The following is a 25950-nucleotide window of genomic DNA, read 5'->3' as shown; positions in this document are numbered from 1 at the left end:
TTCAGAGGAATCGGTCAAGCCGTTTCGGAGGAGTATAGAGACTAACATTGTGACACGAGAATTTTATATATAAAAGATAACTGTGTACTTACTTTTCCTATCAGATCGAAAAAGTTAAAGGCTGACATTAGGACAATAGCCATCCAAGAGCCAAGGCGGCAAGACGGTACTTCTGAAGATATACCAGGGTATAAGCTGAGGGTGGTAAAGTATACTAGACCAATAGAGACCATATACGGATAAATTGCGCGAGCGACTGCCCATCTCGCTTGTACACTACCTGAAACAAAGGTATAAAATACATGTTTTGTAATAATAGTCTTATATGTATCATACTAGCGATCCGCCCTGGCTTCACCCGTGGTACATATAATATTATAGCCTATAGCAGTCATCACTTACACAGCCAACAGTTAAAGAATTTTTGAGGTCGGCCCAGTAGTTCATGATATTAGCCAGTTCAAACAAAATAAATTAAATTTTCAGCTTTATATAATTACTATAGATTATTGTTAGTATATAATAATGCCCTCTACTAAATTTCGTGATAAATGTTGTTTAAATCATTCAGATTATATAGGTATACTAAGTATGTACAAAAATTTACGGCGCAAAAGTGTTAAGTCTAAGTTAAGCCTTTGGCCGGTTATGATTTTTAACTATAATTATGTCGGAAAACCCGCTTGGATATTTATAAATTTAATTTCTATTATATTTTAAATTGGACTTTCCCAATCTTCGTGATTTTTGCCTCGATTCTAAGAAATATTGTTTAAAATCGTGTTATCTAAGTGGGTTTTCGTATAAAGTGCTTAAGGCATAGAATTGAAATTGCAGGACTTTTATATATTCAGGAACATTCTATGATAATTCCATCAAATTTGTGTCTAACAAAAAGAGAGCAAAGGATAAAATGTTTTAAAATCAGTTGTATCTATGTCATTGGATTTTACTTTCTCTATCCTTCATGTTATACTTGCAAGTATTACATATAGGCTATTGTAATATTGAAAACTATAACTAAAATATTATATTTATTCCGTTAAGATCAGAGCTTGATAAATGCCACTCACGTTTAAAGCTCCTCCAAGAAGTCGGCCTGTCAGGTGATTCAAAGACTACATCCTCAACTTTATAAGAAGGTCTTGGAGTCTGAAGGGTGGCTGAGGGGGAAGCAGACCTTTCCGAAACGCTTGGGGGTGGAGACGCAAGGGGCGCGGCTGCGCTTGTGGTCGGTGAATATAACGGGTTGGCGAAACTGAACGTATTTTCAGGTTCTCCTGAACAATGTAGAATAGTCATTAGTACATTAGTAGTCGAACTTCTGTAATTCATGACAATTATTTTGTTTTATTCAGATAAATGGGCCGATAATATTATTAATTTTATGGTCATTATTATTAATAACTTTGAACTTTCCAATTACCAGAACTAGATAAAAAACGGGAGGCTCCAGCTTTCAAATAAAAAATGAGCACACAATTCGGTTCACGCAGTTGAAAACTCTGAGGTAACAGAGTAAAAAAACAATCAAATTGACTACCTCCTCTTTTTTGAAGTCGCTTCAAAAGGCAGTGAATTATTTGTTCAGGACAATAAATTTTAATATCTAACTTTTTCAATTTGATGATAAATTATGGCAAAAAAGAGAATCGAAGCGTTTAATAACCTCCTGTGTTAGATGGTGCAGGACTCTGAAGTTTCAGGACACCGTAGTTTGCTTCACCGGCTTCACTCTCCATCTATAAGTAAAAAAAACTGTAGGAGTACCTTTTTAAAGCTTACACTACGAATTTTATAATGAAAAATTGTAGGCACCTAATACATTGTTTAATATCCTATACAACGTAAGATATAATTGTGTACTACACATACGTTAAAAATATAATATACATCAAAAATTAAAATACTACTACCTATACTATTGATATTCTTTTTGCAAAAAAATTTAATTGATTTCAACAATTACACGTTTGTTATTCATATTAGCATTTGCACTCACCAACGTAGCATCTTCTGTAGGATTCAGATGCAGCTGTATGCGGCGCCGATGTCGGGACTCCACAGTGAGTCTCAAATAATATAATACTAGCGGATGACGCATCATCAAGTGATGAAGCATAGAGTGTCCCAGTAGAATAAGGATGGAAAACACAAAGAACATAAACGTACTCCTTTTTGGTTCGCTAAATTCAAACTTCGTCAAAATCCTGTCCAACGATACCCAGAAACCGGCTGCGCCTGTCAATTTTTAAAACACAACATTCTACAAATTGTGTATTGTATTTTCAAGCGAATAATTTATTAATAACAACCATACGAAAATTTTTAGAACCCTGCAAATATATGGTTTAATCAAATTCCAGTAATTCAGTTTTATAATTGAAAATTTGGCGCCTTTTGAGTATGATTAAAGCATACGTATTACCGCTTTTAGTCTATTGTTATATCTTTTTATCTATTATGTCGCATTTTATCCTTGTCTTTTGCAATTACAGTATAAATTATCATTTTAAACTAAAACTAGACATAAAAAGGTTAAAGTGACATACTTACTTTCTCCAGCCATAACAGCTTGCGTGTATCGTGGTGGAAGACAACCGGTGAAGCCATAATAAGAGGCTTGTTGAACTGTGCACCCAAAAGCTACCACTCCTATAGCTATCAGGTTGATTGTATAGGATACATTATTGGGAAAACCATCCCAACCAATATTGCAAACAGCTACAAATATCATTGTAGCCAGGGATAGTAATATACCTGAAAGAAATAGCAATTATTATAACTAGAATATTTACTGTAAAGTTTTATTATAATCGTCTTTTTAGGATCTATGAATGATATCCATATTTGATAGATAGATAGATAGATAGATAGATAGATCTATTATTTTATCCATATTTCTAGGATAAGGAAAAAAAAATGATCCCCTTTTTTTAGTTTACTGTCCATTTTGGCGACCGACGTTTATAACACAATTCTGATGACATATAATATCAAAAACGTTGCTTGTTTTTTTACACGCTTTTTATTAGGTTCACCTGTATGTTTGTATATTTGTTTGTAACCGACTTCTTTGGGCGCGATTTTGACCCACTTTAAACGGCCAGATTTCGTTCAAACTTTGTAGATTTATTGAGGACCGATGACAATACACTAATTTGATAAAATTATTCCATTTTTCAATTTGCAAAATATGATTTTTGTTAAAGCGTGTTTTTTAGTTTTTTTAAACTATTATTTATCTATGATTGATCCGAAAATGAAAACTGGTTATATGATGTGGTATTGTGGTTTATTTTATTGAAAATAATTTGTTGAACAATGGTATCATAATCAGCTCATATATGTTCCCATTGTAGGAACACTCCTATATAATGTTATTATTTTATTTTACGCAGAAAACCTTAAAATACTAACCAAAAAACACATCCATCTAAATTTTTTTTGACGAATTTTTTCGCATATTATTGCATTGCATTGTATACGGGATCCCTATTTTTATTATACCTATTATATAGTATATTATAGATATAGTAATATTAGTTTAGATTACCAACTTTTAATTAATAAATCATTGAATGAAGACGTAAATAAAAGATAAGTTTTAAGCTTTTTTATATTTTAATTAGTATACAAAAACAAGGTCAAACACAAAGGGGAGAAAAGTATTTTCTAAGTATCGTTGAAAGATAAAAGAGTTCATCGACCAAAATATGTTGATAATTGCATGAATTGAAAAAACCTTCATCATTAGAACTATATGTGAGTGATAAACAGATAAATAAATACACTATTTAAGTAAGTTTCCAGATATTATATTTTAATAATTATTCTATATTCACCAAAAGATAATATCTGGCAACATACATTCAGTCAATGTTGAAGACTGAAGGATTAACTAAGGAGCCAACTTACGGTGCATCTAAACATGTACACACAGGCAGCCCGTTTCCCTTTCCTTACCCTTCTCAGTTCATTCCTTCTTTCCAGTCATCAATCCTTCCTCATCCCTCACTTCTTAAAAGCGGGTATCGCATACCGCAGAGGCACTACCTCTGCGAATGTTCATGGGCGGTGGTGATCGCCTACCATTAGGCGAACCACCTGTTGTGCTCAGTTTCCCGCTATGACATAAAAAAGCAACGTACACCCCTATCGAAATATTATGAAGTGGTCAGATATCTACATTGATTAATGATTAATTGTAGACCTTATTTATTTGTGATTGTATCATTCATATTAAATTATGAATTGTATTTAATCCCACAAAACGAGTCTTAATTAGTCTACAAAGTCCAAATGTAGAAGAGTTATGTAGAATTATTGAAAAGAAGAACTAAATCAAATAAGTTACCAAACGTTATCCTAGTGTTGTATGTAAACAAGTCCAGCAACAAATTGTTGATCACGACGGCAATGCAGGCCGATGTGATGTATACAGTCGACATGTCGAACATTATCGGTGAATTTGGGTAGTGATGTTGAAAATAGTCCACAGCCATAATGAAGCTGAAAACAATAAAAAGGTCACCATGAACCAGGTTCGATCATAAATAATGATTTCGAAGAACTTATCCTTATCTATTTTTTTATAAATTTATATAACTGATATAAGGAATAACATAAATTCAATTCAATTCAATTCAAGGAAATAATCAACTACCTAGATTTTAAGCATTGTATGTTATCAAACATGTAGATACACAATTTTGCTATTATGTTTTATGAGGAGCAATAAATATTTTCGTATTTTGTCTTTATTAGTGAATCTAATACATTTAAAATATCTAAGCTTTAAATTTTGTTGCTGTTGTTATTTAATAGTCCAGAAGTGCATACGTACTTTATAGGAGGTAAATATGTGTTCAGGCTACGGGTAAATTTTGGTGATTGTTAAATTATGTAGTAAAACAAGACAAAATAAATGTTCATAATATTTAGAATATGAATTTGATTGATTAGATTCAACATTCGTAGAATATGATTCAGTCTTCTTTAATTTTTTAAGATTCTGTACCTCAATGGAAAACACGGAATTCTATAATGTTGAATAGTTTTTTTATTAAACCTTGTTAAGGCATACATCAATAACAGTTTACTTGTATGAAATATTGAATTATTGTAACTACTTAAAGTTTCATTTCTTTTCCTTCGTTTATTTTTTACTTCGATTTATGATATATATGCCTCTACTTGTACACATAGGTGAATTAAACTGCTGAACTACAAAAAATGGTATAGCGGCAGTGATGTAGTGTAAATCTTAAATAGTTTTAAGAAACACTTATATTAAGATTTGTGTGCGTGTTAGGGTATAAGGGTTGTTCTTTAAATCAATATTTTAAATGTAAGTTTAAATAAAGTTAATTCGTTCCCAGCTCTTGTGCTGTTTACTACCTTTAAAAGGGTCTTCTGTCCGACTTAAAAATAAATATAAATATTTATAAAACTTAATTCGGCCAAACTTAAATTTTATAAAAGATTCAAATATATGTAACAAATATAATTAAAGATACATTCGTGTTCCTATCACCTATCTAGACGAATGGGAGTATAACAGGGGCAAACGCAAAGCAATGTCACGACTTTTAAACAAAAGTCGCGACATTGCTAGATCATTACAAGCCGACTGTGGAGCGCTATCACCAATGCTTCGTGTTTTGAAGCGTGCAAATAAACATTCGGTAATCGTAATTCAATTTAAATCAATTACTATATTGCGACGCTGAATTAAAGCAGTATTAAATCTAGGGACCAATGAATAAGTCCTTGTTTAATATCTTAGTTAACCTCATTTTTTTTCATTGTTTTTCGAGCCAAGTACCTATTAGGTTCGATTATTTAAACCCATTTATGAGCACGCGATATACTTATTTATGGAATATTTAATTAACTATAGCCGAGATAAATATTAGTTTTGTGTGGTGTCTCAATAACTCCAGCAGAAATATTAGTCCTTATCTTTTCATTAAATATTTGTTATCCTATTTGAATAAAATATCCTTAGGGATGGGTTATCGATATATGAGACCGCAGGAAAAAATAAAAATAAATTCGCAAGTATATAGATAAATAAATGACATCAGGTGGGTTTTTAAGATGAAATAGGGGTTTCTTAATACGTTTTTAGTTTTTTTTTTTATAAAATAAAAGTTGACGAAATACACCGATTTAAATCTCTTTTTTGAAAATCCACGAAATACAACATTTTCTAGTCCATGCGAGCGAAACACCGGACGGAAAGCTAATACCTAATAATGGTGAATACTGAATAGATGCGTGCTGCAAAAAGACGTATTTAACTTTTAATCACATATTCATTTGCTACATCATGTCCATAATAATCAATAATTTTAACTTTCTTTTGTTGGCTCTAGTCTAATAGTCTCTAGTCTAGTCTAAGTCGCACTCTTTACTGTCAATATTATTATACTCAGTAAATAATTTTAGTATACTCATTTGCTAGGTATATACCTATGAAGTAATTAAATGGGCATTAGGCATTTTTATTTACATCAAATAGTTTATAAGTTAGTTAAACTTACACAAATAATATTATGATAATAATCATAGTATGTTTAATTACTACGAAATGGGAATGATCTGACAAATATCGTGAATAAATTTAATAAGCGTAAGGCGTATATAAAATCTTATTATTATTGTATTCATGTTCGTTATTTTGTCAACTAAATTCATTTAAATAAAATCGTTGATCATCGTAATAATTCAGAAATATTTACAAAGAGCGGAAAAGAAACTGCATTTGCCCTTATCAAATATTTAGTGGACACTAAGCATTATTTATATGTATACTTATTTCAATACTCTTTGCAGAATAAGTTTGAACTTGAATAACAATAGCTGGCATGTTTCTATCTCTTATCGCATCCGCTCTCCGTTTATCAACAATCATAATATTATCGGTATTTCATGCTTTTGGTTTTGAAACAAACATGATTTTTGCATCAAATGTTACTGGAATTTTAAAAGTACGTACTTCGAAAACATAATCACCGGTGTTCCATAATAATCTATTCTAATAATATAGGTATAGAGGTGAATTTGCGTAGTAGGGGGTAATCTTTGGACCTACTAAACCGAGTTTAATTAAATTAAAATTCTTTTACATATGAATAAAGCCACTTTGTCTTTTAATAAATATTTTAAGAAAGTCGAAGTCGAGACAAAAAGCAGATTATAGGTCATACTTTGGTTTACAAGATTTTATTAAATACTGACGGAAAATTTTTCTCCTCAATAAATAATTAAATTTAATGTCAATCAAAAACAGAAAAAAAGTGAATAATCAATAAGTTATTATAAAATAAAAATTTAAATTGGCATGTATTTTCTTGATCTCTTATTTCTGCAGTACCTAAACTTAATGTATCTAGATTCTATATGTATCTTTGTATTATTGTATCTAAATACTTTTAATTATACCACAACTTACCTATTAAAGGGAAGCAAGAAGGCAGCACCAGAAACGAACAAAGTTAGATATACGGAGTTGTATTTATCTGGTGGTGGGGGCGTGGGTTCGGGAATGCTCCCTAAAGGTTCCCCTCGAGCACCACGCATAGCTTCAATGCGGGCGTACCCGCGGCCTAATTCATTCATCTTAGACAAATAGACACTTTAAGAGACAATCCATTTTTTGCGTTTATTATCATTCACTCAATTATCAATGAAAATTAATATACCAATCATAATTCAATTCACAAATTAACATAATGATTGACAGGCAGAAATGATACCTGTTAGTGCTTCTATTGTTTTACTTATTTCCATTTTGTGTTAAGGGTTTTTTATCAAAGAGACTGGACTTGAAAGATGGTCAATAAAATTAATTGCTTAATGTTCACGTTTTATTATTATCCTTTTGTGTACGGTCTCGGACTCGTACGGGGATTTTAAAATTGGTATTGGGAATTTGATATCGTTTTTCACTTTATTTATATCAACACGACTACCGGTGCTTATTGACAGCTAAAGTAAGTTACCTAAGAGTTGCTGACGCATGCGTCATGGCGATCGATTTTAGTGAACTCTACATTGCTCTATGAAAGAAGTCCTTAGCGATGTTTGATCGAGGGGGACGCAACTCGTTTTGAAATGTAAGCGACTATAGCACTATAAAAAAGGTTTAAAAAAAAACCGCACGATGAATCTGCTTTGTTTATTAATTGACAATAATTATCAGAACTAATTAATATGTTTACAACCAAATAATTTACATGTCTATTGTTTATCTAAAAACTTACTACGTATCTAGTGTGTCGTCTATGTTATTAAGTCTTTACTTCTATTTTCGTTCTTGCTGCTGGTTCAATGAATTAGTTATATATAATTTTAAAATATGTTAATATATTCCACATGGATAATACATTTATATTTCCCTTCTAATAATAATCATAAATATGAAAATATCCGTTTACAGTACTGAGCGATTAAATGATACTACCAAAAATTCTTGTTACAGTTTCATTTTCGAGAACACACGCCTTTGTTCAAAGATGATTCTAAACTCTTGAGCTGATAAAGTGACACCGTCTAACGGTTCTGTCGTAGGAATAGGGTCTCCTTTGGGTATCTTCAGGTTAAACTTTTGCAACAGATAGGTGAGAAACATAAATAACTCGGATCTAGCTAATCCTTCACCAATGCATCGTCTTTTACCTGTGAAATGATATGTATATTTCATTGAATTTTAGATATTTCAATAGATTTTATATATAGATCGTTACATAAACCATTTAATCCGAATTAAGAAATATAGAATGAAAATTCGGCGATTATTTTTTATTAGTGATACAATACAATTGAATAGGCAAGTATTAACTAGGGAGTGTATATGCGGTTGTTAATTTAATTCCGATTGGTGCATTTAAACAAAAACAAAAATTAATATAGAAGTATTTACATTTACCTGTGCCAAATGGCATGAGCATTTCACTTTGTATTAAATTACCCTCTTTTGTAATGAAACGCTCTGGCTTAAATTCATGTGGATTTTTCCAATGAGTTCCGTTATGAAGATCGTGAATTGCCAGCAACAAAAATGTTCCCTTGTAAAACGAACAAATATTTTATCATAATGTTGTTTAGTAAGTACCTCAGCAAAAGTTCAACAAACATCAATAGTGATATCAGTTCATTAAAACAATGATGTTATGAATGTACGCTTATATTTTTGTTATTCCACAATTCACATGATTACGATTTACGCATGAACGTAATTTATAACTAACAACAACCCGCAATTTTGACTGCGAGGTAATTAGTCCGGTGTTTTTCTAAATCCAAAATTTATATTTCATTAATTATAAGTTATCCTTGAATCTAGGATTAACTAAAGGAGTGTTTAGTAGGTACCTTTGGTATTACATAATCTCCGAGTCTTGCATCGTCACGGGCCATGTGTGGAATGCCGACTGCTGCTACGCTAGATATTCGCAAAGTTTCCAAAATCACCGCTTCTGTGTAAACCATCCTACACCAAGGTAATATAAATAATTATATATCTGTCTAAACATGAAAGTAATTCTACAAGATCCCATTGACACACAGACACACACCTATTTAAATGTTTATTTTATGAAATATTATAAAATTGAAATGTCTGGCTTTAATGATGAACGAATGAATTAATATTACAGAAAAATATCATAATCAATGTTATTTTTATGCTTATATTATATGCACAGTGATAAGTGGGAAAGAAAGAAAGTAAAAAAGAAAATGCATATATGTAAGTATACGTACAAGTTGAAAAAAAATATTAAGAAGAAAAATTTTTAAGAAGAAAAGAACTTCTATTTAGCTGAAGTATAAAGTAGATATATCACTATTCACTTAGTGATATGAGAGTCTAAGCACCTGATAAGTTATATATTTAATAAAAAATCTCCATATTAATAAAAAATCTCCATATAATTAAACCATTATTAATAATATAATTAATCTCTTATATAAGTGCAGTAACAATATACCTGGATCTATCACTGAGGGCGGGAAAGCGAGACGATTCGATTTCAGTATCGATTTCAGCTTGTAGTCGTTTTTGGATATCCTGGTTTCGTACAAGGTGGAGTAACATAAATACAGCCGTATTGCTAACTGTTTCCACACCAGCCTCGAGCAAATCACGACATATGACTTGGAGCTCTTCATCTGTGACTAATAAATTCATTCATTTATATCTATATCATGTTTTATTTTAAAGAGACGCGCTAGAAGATATATTCCCTCTAAAATTAATCGATATGAAATATGAGAATAGGCAACACCAGTTGATCGTTTCGGTAGATTAGGTTTCTTAAAGTGTGTTACTTTGCTACATGATACAACTAAAAGCTTAGTAACTTGATTTAGTTGAAAATATAAATAAAATGCATTATCTTAAACAAATGAACTTAACGTATTTGTAAACTTGTTCTATATTGCTTCCTATTATCGTAATTTATATTTATTCTCCTTTAGAGGGGTAATCAGAGAGATAAATAAACAAGTATCTAGTAATAGAGGTCACCAAGTGATTTATAATAAGGTACCTTACAGCTCGCAATTAACTCTTACAATTTTATTGATAAAATGTGATACGTCAATTAAAAAGTACATCGATAGTGCAATACCATTATGTATATAAAATTTATTTACTGCGTACATAAAATTATCAATAGATTCCAGTAAATAGGTACAGAAATATCTAAAACTATTGTAATGCAAAATTATTATGAAACGTTAAAAAATACGTACACGATTCTTCCTTATCTTCCGACATTTCAATAAGAAAAGCATCGATAAGGTCTCTTGGCTTGTTTACATCTAACGTTCTCCGATGCTCGGTTATTGTGTCCTAAAATATTGACTACAATGTATATTAACGTATTTTTAAAGCTTTACTACAACAAAACCCATATTACTATAATAGCTGGCGAACATAAACAATTAAAATAATTGAAAATCGACCAAAGCGCAAAAAATTTATGTAATTATTTTAGCTATCGATTTTCTAATTAAAAATTTAGTCACATATTATGACGATTGAATCTTTTACTAAATTTTATAACAAATATAACAAAATTTCGTTAGGAAATAAGACCAAAATTTTATTTTTATTCCTGGTTACTCCACATATATGTAGATAATTTTGCATAGTCATATATTGCAATAGAATAAATTGGTTGAGCTTGTTTAGTAGGACGCAGCGTATGAATTTCGCACAGCTCTCGTAACACGAATTTAAGAACATAAGAGTATTTATAATCATTGAAATTATATTATTTCAGAATTTAATTCTTATCATTAGGAAAATATAAAGTGATGCCGGATAGCCAACATGACATTAAATTAAATCATAATAATATCAAACATGTCCATGACCTATTCAACTACATTATATTATAATGGTAGCTTTCTGCTCGCGGCTGCGCTCGCGTGAACTTTTTTCAAATAAAATATCGCCTATAAGTTGACCTTAATACTGGTCTATCATCATATAAAATTTTGTCAAAATTGATCGGATGGTTTTTACGCAATTAAGGCACAAACAAACAGAAAGATTACTACAATTGCTTTGGAGTCTAGTTAGTATAGCACACACTTATTGCAATGCAAACAATCATTAAAAAAATGAGTACACATTACTTATATTATATGTACCTATAGATATTACCTACTGAAGAATAACTTTAGATGTCTAGATGTATGTATAAATATATATTGCCGTGTACGTGTTTTTGATATATGTTGCCTATACTTTAATAGATAATTATGTATTTGTAACAATTTAATCCTACACCATTATCTATTAAAAACAAATTTAACGAGGCGATAGTAGAATAGTTTTGTCTTAAAAATAATTGTACTTACATACATTTTGCAACAAGACGTACCTTTATAAACTTGTATATATTATCATGGATTTCTACTAATTTTGTATAACCTATTAAGTTTGGGAAAATATGTCTTAGAAATGGCAAAAAGTTTAAAATTCCACCGCTCATGTCCACCACTTGGAATGATTGCGTTATAAGGTTGCATAGAGTTATTAGGTGAGGATCTCTTAAATCATATCTGAAATATAAGAAATCATTAACATTTTTCCTATTCATAGAGACCAGGAATTCAATGACCATGGTCTCTTAATATAATTTATGACGATAGACCTACTATATAAAAAAGTTTATGAGGATGGATGTATGTATGTATGTTATTCAGGCAAAATCCACCGAACTGTAGTCGGTTAGTTTTTCGTATATAAAATCAATAATTTAAAGAAATTGGGGAAACGAACCTTTTGCCTGCAACTAGCTTCCACAAAATATTAACAATAGCCACGTCAAACATGTGATTAACTACAATCGGTGTTCCTGAGTCAGCCTTTCGAAGTTCTACGAGTGCTCTGCTTTCTTCGCTTATGTTATTTTCCATAGATCGTGAGCCGTAACCGAAGTTCTTAAGACATTTTAGAACAGAACGCCTTGTCTTAGTCCAAATGGTACCATCGGAAAACACTATGCCTGTAAACATATACTGATTAAATATTTGTAATTAATTAAAACTCGTTATTGCTCTAAAAACATGAACACACGAAACTACAGTTAATTTAAAGGGTAGGTACAGTTCATCTTAGGGGTAAGTAATATTAGAAAGAGAGTACAATTAAATTTGCAATTACACCGCAATTCAGTATGTAAAAACCTAGAAAAAGGCGGACGATGCACATGTACCACACATTTAAATGCTACAAAGAGCACTTTTTAATCGCTTAAAAAGTCCCAAAAATGAAGAAGATTCCCTGTTTTTTTTTAAGTTAGAAATGTGTTTTGCATTAAAGTTATTATTAAACATTTATTTAAATACTTACCCAGCTTTTTTCCAAACGATCTCATTGTATAAAAGAAACCATCGGGTCGTCCGTCAAAAACATCTCTTGAAGAAACTTCTTTTATATATTTCTTTCCAAAAACAATCACAACATCCAAAAAACCAAGCTTTAAACCAAGAAGATTACCATATCTCTTCGACCAGTTCTTCCAAACACAATGATGATATTTAAACCTTCTTAAATTAAACCATACAGACAAAACGTTACCTACTACTGGAAATATTGGCGGCCCTAGAATAAAAATATGAAATAATCGCATTAACAAATTTAATATAAAAATGAACAATAGTCATATTAATAAACATAAAACCTGGAGGGAAACTGGGTGGTCTCTCCATGATTTGCTTTATTACGAATGTAAAAGTTATAAAAAATATTAACAACCACATGTCTTTACAAGTGAATGACAAAATCCAAACTAATGTTCCCTTCTTAAAAATTATGAAGGCGAATAACAATAAAATCTTTCACATAATGTATTCATATTAGGTAACATTCTAAAAATAAGTCAGGAATATAATAAGAGAGATCAAGATGATCGGCACATCTATTGTGAAGCTATACAATATAATAACAAGAGCCCTGGCACATGTTGGATTTCGGTAATACATAGATATAACTTCTTACCTAACCCACAATATAGCGACAATTATGCGGGTCTTTTGGTTACTAATTATGTCTCGTCGTTATATTTTTATGCTATATGAGCTGAATTAGAATATGAGCTGAATTCATATAAGAATAGAGCTGTAGGGGCTCGGTGGTTAAGACCTCGGACTTCAATCGAAATGTCGGAGTTTCGAGAGACCGGAGCGTGTAAGTAATAATTGAGTTTTCAATTTATCTACATACATATTATCATATCTATCCTCATATCCGCTGATCGAAACGGTTACGGAAAGCATTATGAAGAAACCGGCATTGCGAAGAATCAAAAGTTCGACGACGTGAGATCTGCCAGTATGGTGAACGTGCTTGTGCCTATGGCCTGAACCCTCATGGGAGGTCCGTGTCTCTGCAGTGACACAAACAAACATGGCATGATGATTATATTTGTTTTTTGGTTACGAGCTTATAATTAAACGACTGACTTGGTTCGGAATTGAAGCGTAACTGTAATGTTACTTCTTTCTACTCTTTTATTCTACAAATTTTATATTCTGCACTAATAATATAAAGAGGAAAGATTTGATTGCTTAATTGTTTGTAGATAATTATAGACTCAGAAACTACTGGAGTGGTTCGAATTTTTTTTATACCAAGAGAAGACAGAATTATCCCTGATTAACGTAGGCTTGTAAATACTTCATTCCTACGGGTAATAAATAGGACAACGGGTCGTAAGAATAATCCTTCCGTACATATTTTTCCGAATAACTTCAAACAACTGAACCGATTGCGTTGGTATATTGTATTTTTTTCAATGTTTCACAGTATGTACCATTATGAATGTACCATACTATAACATAATATTGTAACTTTAATGAAAATTATGAAGAAAAAGTTTGAGAGATAATGGGTTTGTGACGCTGTAGGGTTAATGGGCTAATGGATGATGGGCTCTGGATGTATTGAACCAATTTTAAAAATTGTTTTATCAATAGAATTCTACGTTATCTGTGAGTGTCATAGCTTGTACTTATTATTCTGTGGTCATAGGCTATATTTTTATTTTGTTTTCAACCCGGCTCAATCCGGATGGAGCCGGTATGAGCGGCTAGTTCCATTTATGTAATGAAATATTAAAACTACAATACTGTAAATGAATGTACAAACACAGAATTACCAACAATTTAAATACGCTTATGCAAGCTATTGATTATAATACTTTGTGATTAAATATCAACCATAAATAAATATTCAACGGATATCTATTTAAAAGTATATTTTCAAATGTTATTCTATATTTAGATTTATTTTATGTAATACTGTCATTTTGTAATTTTAAAGTATGATTTGAAAAATTACTAAATATAAGAATATTATTCATTTTAGTAGATCAAGAAATCAGATCAAATCCGGTGATTACAACACATCATAAATTAAAATATAGGTTACATTATGTACATACATTACGTATTTTGTAAACTCATTCTATATTCTATGTGATTTTTTTAACTACTAACGAAATATTTTATGTTTTAACAGTGAATAAGTAAAAGGATGTGTAAATTTATGAACATTACAACAGATTCATGATGTATACACTTAATATTCGAAGTTTTTTTGTGATCATTATCACTGTTTTTTGGTAAAAGATGCAGGTTGGAATATAAAACACTAGCGGTCCGCCCCGTCTTCGCTATATATGTAGCCAATAGCCTTCCTCAATAGATACCAGGCCTGTTGTGATCCTTTTGTTAGGTTAACTTTGTTTACAGCTAAATTTAAACTTTATTTACTTTTAATACATACGCTTGTAGGTAGATTTAAGAGACATTTGCGGTGGTACCGGTCTACTATATGTTATTGATGTCCAGATTTGAAGTTTAAATAACACTATATTCATATAAAAAATTCGCACGTAAACAGGTTTGGATGGTCATTAACCATAATATGTTCGCCCATGAACTTCTTCATCATTGACCCAGAAACCTGTCCGAATCATTTGTTATTTCATTTTTATTGTATCATAAATTTCACAAGAATACCTTACTAATCCCTATTTGTTCTTATTCAATATTATACTCTGCGAATGTAAATCTGTCTCTTTTTCACATTTAAACCACTGAACCGATTTGGATCAAATTTGGTAAAAAGATAGTTTAAGACCTGAGAATGGGCAAATGATAGGTTTTATCCGGGACATCCCAAGGGATCGGGAACAATATGGGTTGACACAATTAACTACGCGGGCGAAGTCGCGGATGGAAAGTTAGTGTTATTTATTAAACTTCAAAGGTTTGGTATCTATAGAGTAATAAATTTAGATTATTTACTGATTTCCTATTAGATAAGATAAAGAAATGGTTCTAAAATTAATATGTGTATAATTAATATATGCCTATATAGAGGTAACAGCCACATATTATTCAGTGATACAGCGCTGAAATATAAAGACTCAATTTAAAACTGTATGTTATTATTATTTATTTGTTTAATTCAAGTATGAATATATAATAGAACATAATAAAAATATCCCCAATTATCACCAAATAATATCCACTTAATTTATCTTAATCACAGTATTAACTTCTATTTGTACTTGACTGTTTTTTGATTGAATGGAATTTTATACAGTGCCTAATATTGTAAAAATGCGCTATTCATACATTTTAATTTTCGGCCCGTATCATATTGTTTGATATTAAATCAACGTTATTCTTTTCTTTTTTTCTCTTAATCCTACAATCATTCTCTTTTTTATATTGATGGTTAATTAGCATCTTGCATGCACATAATAAATTTTTAATTTTTGCCTAAGTGAGATTCTATAATAATAAATAAAATGAAAAGATTTTTTCTTAAAAAATATATCACAGCTACAGACTAACATGCTTATGATAATAATGACTGATGTAAAAAATGAAATATCTACCAATCATTAAGAATTTATCAAGTGGATGTTTACCGACGAGCGACTACCAATTGCTATATAAAACTGAGTGAGATCAAACGATCGCATTTTATTGTGTGTTATCGGACGCTGTGGACAGTTCTTCTCGATAAATTCTTGTAAATTATTTCATTGATCAATCTGTGTAGTGATGTCGGTCAGAGCGAATAATATGAACGGAACCAAGGCTTTTCCACCGGCAAAAAAAGCTTTACCTGAAGTGGAAATGGAAACCAATGGAAATGGTAACAAAATGTAAGTTTTAAAATTGTTGATGATTATTAACGGAGGCAAAGAAATATGAAAAACAATTCAATGGTTACATCATATACATAATATATTTACGATTAGGTTTTTATCTATTTCATGAACGCAATGTGCGAACTGCGAAATCAAAAGGGTTAATTGAACGCTATTGAATGGTAATATTTTGCTGGGAAGTCAATTTGATTCAACCTTCTTAAACAAATATGTAGATGGAATCTGATAATAAAATGAAAATTATTAGTAACTTAGTATTCACGCAAGGTATTTGTGTTTAAGCGATACCGTGATAGGAAGCTATTTCATTATTTATGCGCATACCATTTTTTATAAAAATTTTATTAACACATTTATTTTCCTTGTGAACCAGTTAAGAGATAATTAAACGAACGAGAAGTAAAAGTTAAGCAATAAATAACACATTGTAGCTGTATCACCATATTAAAAAACAAGTTTTTTTTAACCACCATATAATTTTATTTGGTCATATAATTTTATCTAATTACTATTTTTTAATACTATTGTAAATTAAAATATATTGCGACATATACTCGCATACTTAAGTATATATATTAGGGAGGAAGATTTAAGTAAAGCATCCAAAGGCGCTTAAATAAATATAACTGGATACAGTGCTTTTTAGATACTATGAATATTCTAGACTAAAAAGATATATCTTGATAGATCCATGTCTGTATTCATGACCATCATAATTTAATCTTTATAATATAGCTATAAATACGTATAGATCTTTAAACTTGAGACATACCTAAATAATCATTGAAAGCCTCATCACTGTAGTGGGAACATAAAAACTGATGATGATGAATACCCAATAATTGATAGTTACATTAGGTAAGTATATGCTTACCTTAAATTAGAATATTCGATCAATCATTCATTTTAAATTGAGTTTTTTCTTCTAAGTATATTCATTATTCAGAACTGATTAATTATTATACAAAACACTAGTCAAAAAATCTGAATGGCACAAATTATGTCAGAAATGTCTACACATTCCTAATTTGAAATACTACGATTTACGTATTACATACTCGTGCATATGGTTGACATATTGAAGATACGGTATAATTTTATCATAATTGATTTTATTAGTATCGTCTGAGGTGACTAGGTATGTTATCTGCTTTTTAGAAATGTTATGTATAATGCAAATATTATAAATAACGTACTGTCACAACATGTACAGCGTTTTTTTTTTAAATCAAGTAAACAGATTATATCAGAAATGATTCATGATTCCAATCAATCAAAATCGTTCATCTTATCTCTTTGATTTTGCAGATGTAAGTATTATGTAGGAACATAGCAACAAATAAATTTTAAAACCACAGAAAAGCAATATTTTTCGTTATTTATTTATACATTTCGTTATGTATTTATAATATAGATGATACTTGTGTCATACTTTAGCAGATCATTAGTAAATTTGTTTGTATATAGCAGTTTTTACGTCTTTTACAAACATATCGGCAGACGGATAAAAATATTGTTATTTTTACTATATTTGCTCTGATTGGAATATGGACGTATATATTATGTTATGTTTGTTGATATTTGTAGGTAGGTAAACTAACGAACATATATCGGCTCTTTAGAATTATCTATAGTGCAAACAAATTATCGCATTAGATTTCAGTAGAAATAATTAATATATGTGAAATCGAATGTGCACTCAAATGATGGGTAAGGTTACGTTAAATTTATTTAAAAATAAAATAGAAGTATTGTCCGGCGACTTGCTACTTGCACCTAACGGACATTCGGGAAAAGTAAATTCTTGAATAATACACTACTGCGCTATATTCGCATTACAGTCTAGTGAAAACTAATGCGTAAATTTGTGAGTAATTATCACAATTACGGTATTTTGCAATCTCGGGAGTTGTATTTTACTCATCATAGGAACAATATATTTATGAAAGTGTACATATACCGAATGCTATATTTGTGTTCATTTATTACATGTGTAATTAATAATATAAATACCAAAGCTTATACCAGACACCTATGATCCATGTATAATAAGAATCGAATAGATGTGTTGAGATTTCATAAATAAAAATCTTAGGTATCGATAAACATGCAAATTACAAGCGTTAAAGGTACAAGCGAAACGGATTTAAATTCAATTTATAAAATTAATGTCACAAAAAAATTCTTCAATATTAAAGTATTATTTTTGTTTAATTTGTTTTCAGGTACTCTTATGAGATGTTGGAGGAGATTTCGAATTTTTTACTATCGAAAACGAAAATTAGACCTATTATAGGAATCATTTGTGGCTCTGGCATGGGTTCGTATTGGAAAGACGGTATTTATTATTTTCACATAATCCTTCCTTCTTTTTGAATATTATAAGCATATACATATATAACTTATGTAAATAATCAAAATAAGAATAAGTATTGAATAATAATATATCCAGATTTATTAGATATGACTTAGATAGTAAAGTTTTAAATATTTTTTTCTAAAAATTATCATACAAATTTATCGTTTCTGTTGTATCTACATGTCTTACCTCAACTTTGATATTTAGATGTTATGCAATATTTTATCTCTTATTTATAAGAATATCTGTCTAAACACACTATCTATAAATACCAAATGCACTTAATCTAAAAATTTCCATCAACCTTACCTTTCCCAGCAATTTGATTGACATTAGATTAGTCGTGCGTACATAAAAAATATTTATTATATTGTTCCAGGTTCCTTGGCAGAAAATATAACGGATCAAGAATGTATTCCATATGAAGAAATACCTAACTTCCCTGTTAGCACAGTTGAGGGTCACCACGGGCGTCTTGTGTTTGGTCATTTAGGAGATATTCCAGTGGTGGCCATGCAAGGACGTTTTCATTATTACGAAGGATACCCTCTATGGAAGGTAAAGTTCAAAACGCATTTAAAATAAAAGTTCACCACAGATGTTTGTTAAATATCTAGTGGACTCCAAAGGGCAGATTGAGCTATAAGCTGATAAACTAAGATTGACACTGGTTTGGAATATTTTTTGTTGTGATAACAATTTTTAAGAAGATTCTGGAAACGCCTCTCTTCTGGAATCAATTATTTCTAATATTGTTTGCATTTTTTCTTTTTCATTTCTCATTCGGGTTCTTAAGCCGGAGAGCAGAAAGCAGTTTATATCTTAATACAAATAGCTTTTTAGTCTCCTCTAAAGTTTTAATAAGAATTTGAATTTATTTTAAATTGACGCGGACTGAATGAATACTATAAATAATAAAATTTTGAAATTTTAATATCTTACAATCAAATAAACAACAATGCTGACGTAAAACAAGAAAAAGTATACATATAATCAATAGGACATAAATATAATAGGATGATGCAAGGGCGCGTAGTTGTGACGACCCCCAGCAACGGGGTTATCAGTTGGAACTCAAGACGGAGAGCGGAGCCTCGCGCATTATAATAATACGATTTATTCTTTGTGAATATACGTCAGCATTTCCATATTATCTTCGTTGAACCAATGTGGTTTATGATAAAAACATGACATAAAAGTAAAGTTTAATCGCAAATGGGGACATAATTTTTTTATGATCAGATTTATCGTAATATAATATACTAGCTGCGCCCCGCGGTTTACCCGCGTAAGTCCGTAACCCGTAGGAATATCGGGACAAAATGTTATTCCAGTTGTCCAGCAGTCTACGTACCAAATTTCATTGCAATCGGTTCAGAATTTTTTGCGTGAAAGAGCAATAAACACACACCTTACATCCTTACAATCTTTCGCATTTATTATATTAGTAGGATTGTCTTAAGTACCTAGCTACAATATACTCGTATATAGCTCATATAATGAAGTTATTTGTTCGCCACTTCAACTATTTATTACTAATTTCTCTAACTGTCACGATTTTTTTAAGTTACATACTTAACAGTGTTAGGTAGATCAGAACCTAGTCTACAGAGTACATTATGAACTACCTAAAACTTTATGTATAAGTCAAAAACACTTATATGAACAATTTTGTTGGCATTTAGTTATATACTCTATAGCCTAAAGGCAGCCCAGGAAAAAAAGATCAATTATTATAATGGTATATAGTAATTAATTTTTTTTTAATTCAGAAGAACATACTTTAAATATTGAGAGGAAATAAACACATGAAATAATGATAATATCATTGCCTGAAGCTTGAAGTTTTTGAATATTCATTTACCATATTTGGTTTGTAAATGAATTTGGGAGGTTTATGATTTGTTATCTAATAAAAATAAACCAGATTTTAGCATTATCTATTGAATATCACAAGATTATAACAAATTTACATATTATTTACACAGAACCGTTTTTTGAAGACGATATAAAAACTTCGTATAATTTTGTATCAAATTAAATTCTATACAAATAAACCTAAGCAACCTAACCGTTGACCTTCTGCAGTGCTGTCTTCCAATTCGAGTGATGAAACTACTTGGAGTCAAATCATTAATTGCTACAAACGCAGCTGGAGGATTGAACCCTAACTACAAAATCGGAGACATAATGATTGTATATGATCATATTAATATGATGGGATTTGCTGGTAATAACCCTCTCCATGGACCGAATGACGAGAGATTTGGACCTCGGTTTCCACCAATGAACAAGGCCTACAATTATGAATACAGAACTATCGCCAAGAAGGTAAATTTTATTTTCTCATTTCTTAGTTTATGACAAATGGATATTATGTATTAAAAAAAATTAGTAAAATAGGCAAAGTGTACTTAAAAAAGATAGTATATTATTTTATATTATAAAACACAATAGGTTACACGTTAAGATTTATTTGAACTACGACTAATTTAAATAGGTGGATATATATATTTATATTTTATATAGTATCTTTTTGTATTTTTCGCTGTATTTATCTACATGAATCTCGTATTTTTTAATGTTTGTGAGACACTCAAATGCAATATTTAAATAAAACGCCAAAATTTTATAATAACTTATGCGATGCGGCGCACGTTTTAACGCCTTAACGGTGATGTATACATGATTTGATTACTTAATTTCCACCTTAATGAAGGAAATATTGCATTTGCAATGTTAGCCTATTTCATAACTCTGGCTCGAGCTCTTGTATATACGCGAATAATTATCATCAACTCTCACGCTTTCTTACATCGAAGATTAACGTGATTTTGATTCGTACTCACGCTATTTCACTAGGCTCATCACTCATTTCACATTGTAGGCCACAATATCATTATATACAATATTCTTATTTACAATCTATACTTTAAATCACTATGTATAAATAACACTAACAATTTTGCAAAACTGATTTAAAGTTGTTAAAGTATCCATTAGCCACATAAAGCATTCATTAATAATCATTTCATTAACAACTAGTCATGTAGGTACTTAGGTTTGTCACGGTAGGTATAAAATTCATCAAGGAATATGTCAATATTTCTGATATATATTTTTAATGTATACATTATTAATATATTTATGGTTTTAGGTGGCAAAGGAATTAAACTTTGACAATATCGTCAAAGAAGGAGTCTACACTTGTTTAGGAGGACCAAACTTTGAAACAGTAGCAGAATTAAGAATGTTAAAAATGGTCGGGGTAGACGCTGTTGGAATGTCTACTGTACATGAGGTATGATAAAACGACAAACGACTACATGATAATAAAGAAAATATTGGTTGAAAGGCCACAGATAAAGGTCAAAGGGAAATCCGGACTTTTTTGCATTGTTAGAGTACGAGTTTATTCAAAACATATTAGAGTTTTAATAGATATTGGTATGCCTCTATAGGGTGTTGTCTGGTAAGCTAATTACGCAACAGCTTAAGAATAAAGGTCCCTTAAAGAGGGACTGATTATTAATAACCGATTTGGTATTAGGTACATAGATCTTTACTCTACAACTTTTCATAGTAGCATACAAGTATTGTTTATTATAGAAAAGATTTGTTCTAAATTTTAAATATATAGGTAGGTTTATAAAATTGCATTAAATATTACACTCACAAATCACAATTGAGCTCTATTCGCGAGTATCGACTACTGAATAAAATAAATACTTAAGTAGATATTAACTGGATTGGATTAGAACAAACCTAGTTACTTAAATTTAATAAGCAAAATTGAATTTGCGGGAGGCAATAATTTATAAAGCCTATATCACGACCTACCACAACAATTCTCATGATTCCAACGACCCTATGTATCAAATCCGACCAACGATAATATAATGTATTTTTTAATAAAATGTTATCTTGCGTTTCAGGTAATAACGGCACGACACTGCGACATGAAAGTCTTTGGACTTTCCTTAATCACAAACGAGTGCATTACCAATTACGACGTAGACACAGAAGCAAACCACGAAGAAGTATTGGACGTTGGCAAAATGAGACAAGATATTCTTCGTAAATACATTTCTAGACTCGTACAAGAATTTGGCAAAATTGAACTTAGCAAATGATGATACATCTCTTTAGTACCGGAATTCATTCGTATTTATTCAAGAAAGGGGGCCATCAAAATGTTTCCGTAAAAGCAGAATGTTAATGCAGTCTCCTTTTTATTAGCAGAGATATAAGTTTTATAGATGATAGATAGGTAAATGTAAACGGTTCAGTTTTAATCTTCAATTATTGTAGGAATTATGTAGAAAATTTTGTAAATACTGCGAAATAAAAATATTTTATGTAGGTAACTTATCTTTTAATGCAACACTGTTCCGTGGTATGTATTTCCTTATTCGATTTAAGTTAATCTTAGTAACGTTTTAATTGTCCTGTAGTAATTAACTTTTTTATGATTTGTCTGCCAATCATATCGACCTGTGGCATTTTTTATATCAATTAGGAACGGAAATTTATGAATATATGTCGTAACAAATTTTATATGATATTAGCCGAATTTTAATATTTATGATCCATACTTGAATATTTCAGTTTTTAGTAACAATAAAACATAAGATTACAAAAGACATTCTATTATTTAAAGTTATAATTTTCCTTTTAGAACAACCTAACCTTTTCCCGCGGCTTCGCATCGTTAGATTCGGAGTAATTTAATGGATGTTATTATGCATAGTAACTATCCTCTTCACTTTCTATTAAAAAACCCCCATCAATCCGTTGCGCAGTTTTAAAGATAAATCATACATATAGACATTGGGACAGCCGAGAAAGCGACTTCGTTTTATACTATGTAGTGATGCTAAGTATCCCAGTTTGATCGGAAGTGTTAATAATGTGGATTTCTTTATTGTTCAACACAAACCAAATCACAAAGATTAAATAATTAATATGTTTATGGGTTTCGAACCCGCGTCTTTTTGCCAAACCGTAGCAACGCCTAGCTACTCGGCCAGGTGTGATCTAACCTCAGTAATTGATTTCTTCTACTCTTTCGGTTTTATGTGCCTAAGTGCCCCTATGAAACATTATTTCAATGATCACAATATTTTATCGATGGAACGCGGCCTTCGTTAAATTTAATTTTTAGTTTTATAGCATTGAAATGGTTATATATATATTTTTAATCGATAAATGAATATTTAATGTTTTTGGCGTCTTAAATATCATGGAAAATATATTCTGACTAGGTATATATAGAGGATATCCTGTGATAAAAAGCAAACGAAAATGTCATCTTGTCAGATCTTGTCAGTAAACTAATATATATATTCAAAACTCCTTTATTTATAAATAAAAACAGCATAACAATGATACAAAATTAAGAAACGAAAAAACCCAATACTTTTTCATATGTTTCTGTTATAAGCAAAATAAAAGCTGTGATACTTACATAATATAGTGACGTTGTAATTCATTTTATTTAATGTCACTAGATTTTATTGTTCAACATATTATTAGATTCTACCAAAAGCGAAAATATACAAAATCTTTGGATTCTACTAACATCAGAATAATATTACAAACATTTTTTTTTTAAGATGACATTTAAAATTACCAAACAATTACTCAATATGGGCCCTCATTTAATGCAAACAATTATTATCTATAAAACAAATATTTTTTTAATGTCACTTATTGTACGAAGATGTGATTTTCGGTGTTAAATAATAGTATGTGAATGCTACTATGTTTTATGATGAGTACAGGGAGCCGCATCTCTCTACTTTCCCCGTCCATTCCTCTATTCCAGTCGTCAATAGCTTTCTTATCCCTTAAAAGCGGGCATAGACTGCTTCTGTTTGTGGTAGTCGTTCCTACGAGGAAGTACCTCACCTCCACAAAAGACCGGCCTGAAAAAGCATACTGTGTTTCGTTCGGTGAGTTGCTGAGCTGGAGGCCCATATCCTTTTCCTTACCCGTCCTAGTCTTTTATTCTTCTAGCAAATCCTTTATTAATCTCTTTCCAATTTAAAGTCGGAAATCCATTTGTAGAGGTGTAAGGTCTGCAATCAACCTTACCGTCAGGCGAACCACATAAAAATAGAAGCATATGCAATGCAAAGATTGATTTTTATTGATCACACTTTATTCGTATTAATTAACATCCACTTAGCCATGATATTAAGATCTATTACTTATTCGGGAACAAATGCGCGCATTCTTTGCAGGCCGCATCGATATTATCGTATTTATATTTGAAGCCATAATCTAAAACTCTTTTCGGTGTGACGTGTTGTCCCTTTGTCATAAGCATTGCTCTTTCTTCATTGAGAAGCAAGTTCAGAACAAATTCAGGAGCTGGCAGGAATGCTGGTCTTGATAGCGCTTTTGCAAATGCCTGGAATATAAATTTTATTTAATTACAAGCTGACTCGTCGAACACTGTTTTGTCTTCTTCTTATAACTCGATAAACACAAAAAAATTCATTAGAGTCGGTCCAGCCGTTTTGTTATATATACATTTGGTTACCATACTTTATACTTACTTAAAGAAAAGATATAATGTCTAGAAAAATATAACAATCTTTAAAAATTTTGTCTTGTATTTGAATGTTTCTGAAAAATTCTAAAAGTTATAGAGAATAGAGCATAAAATAACTTGTAAGCATTTGTGCAATTCAATGTGCCTAGATAATAAACGTAGCTAGTGCATATTGTAAAACGTTAAAGATAAAAACAAAACAATATCAATTTATTCTAATATTATTGTTAAAGACTTGAGTAGATAACCTTGACCAGTCGTGACTTGATTGTTTTGATAACATTTAAAAATGGAACTGCAACAAAGATTAACATTAT

General features: G+C 30.6%; 4 protein-coding genes across 6 annotated transcripts in view; 1 reads left to right on the top strand and 3 right to left on the bottom strand.

Moving 5' to 3' along the window:
* LOC119840871 (equilibrative nucleoside transporter 4) overlaps positions 1–7976 on the bottom strand; it is a 12721-nt gene extending 4745 nt beyond the window's left edge. Inside the window, exons 1-7 of the mRNA XM_038367649.1 lie at positions 7460–7976; positions 4358–4512; positions 2557–2760; positions 2003–2241; positions 1670–1742; positions 1074–1280; positions 93–280 (exon numbers count right to left, since the gene is read on the bottom strand). Coding sequence (XP_038223577.1) covers positions 93–280; positions 1074–1280; positions 1670–1742; positions 2003–2241; positions 2557–2760; positions 4358–4512; positions 7460–7626 — 1233 coding nt within the window. The 5' untranslated portion in view covers positions 7627–7976. The remainder of the gene's footprint in view (positions 1–92; positions 281–1073; positions 1281–1669; positions 1743–2002; positions 2242–2556; positions 2761–4357; positions 4513–7459) is intronic.
* A 252-nt stretch (positions 7977–8228) lies between these two features.
* Positions 8229–13310, bottom strand: LOC119840891 (farnesoate epoxidase-like). The gene is made up of 9 exons (XM_038367666.1): positions 13209–13310; positions 12878–13129; positions 12305–12530; positions 11904–12084; positions 10765–10864; positions 9999–10185; positions 9382–9499; positions 8936–9074; positions 8229–8685 (listed from the first exon to the last, which is right to left on the bottom strand). Exons 1-9 carry the CDS (start codon positions 13285–13287, stop codon positions 8483–8485), a joined length of 1485 nt encoding a protein of 494 aa, XP_038223594.1. The 5' UTR covers positions 13288–13310; the 3' UTR covers positions 8229–8482.
* Positions 13311–16525: 3215 nt separating this feature from the next.
* Positions 16526–23715, top strand: LOC119828311 (purine nucleoside phosphorylase-like). Of its 2 annotated transcripts, none has more exons than XM_038350435.1 (6): positions 16526–16709; positions 18941–19035; positions 19454–19632; positions 21163–21405; positions 22232–22375; positions 23010–23715. In XM_038350435.1, the coding sequence occupies exons 1-6, from the start codon at positions 16606–16608 to the stop codon at positions 23205–23207; spliced, it is 963 nt and encodes a 320-aa protein (XP_038206363.1). In that variant the 5' UTR covers positions 16526–16605; the 3' UTR covers positions 23208–23715. The 2 variants fall into 2 exon arrangements, with proteins under 2 accessions (XP_038206363.1, XP_038206362.1); XM_038350434.1 differs by having other exon boundaries at positions 18941–19053.
* Positions 23716–24420: 705 nt separating this feature from the next.
* LOC119828274 (epimerase family protein SDR39U1) overlaps positions 24421–25950 on the bottom strand; it is a 5362-nt gene continuing 3832 nt past the window's right edge. The window contains exons 5-6 of one of the 2 annotated variants that reach the window (XR_005287759.1): positions 25068–25489; positions 24421–25001 (exon numbers count right to left, since the gene is read on the bottom strand). Coding sequence is in view for 1 of the 2 variants with exons in the window: in XM_038350387.1 (XP_038206315.1) it covers positions 25283–25489 (207 nt within the window). In the remaining variant the exon portion in view is untranslated. Of the gene's footprint in view, positions 25490–25950 lie in introns of both variants that reach the window. The other variant, XM_038350387.1, reaches the window with a different exon arrangement.

This window comes from Zerene cesonia, chromosome 7, assembly GCF_012273895.1.
Source record: "Zerene cesonia ecotype Mississippi chromosome 7, Zerene_cesonia_1.1, whole genome shotgun sequence".
Classification (NCBI taxonomy): Eukaryota; Metazoa; Arthropoda; class Insecta; order Lepidoptera; family Pieridae; genus Zerene; species Zerene cesonia.
The sequence above is the reverse complement of the archived record's forward strand: the minus strand, read 5'-3'. Positions and strand labels throughout refer to the sequence as shown.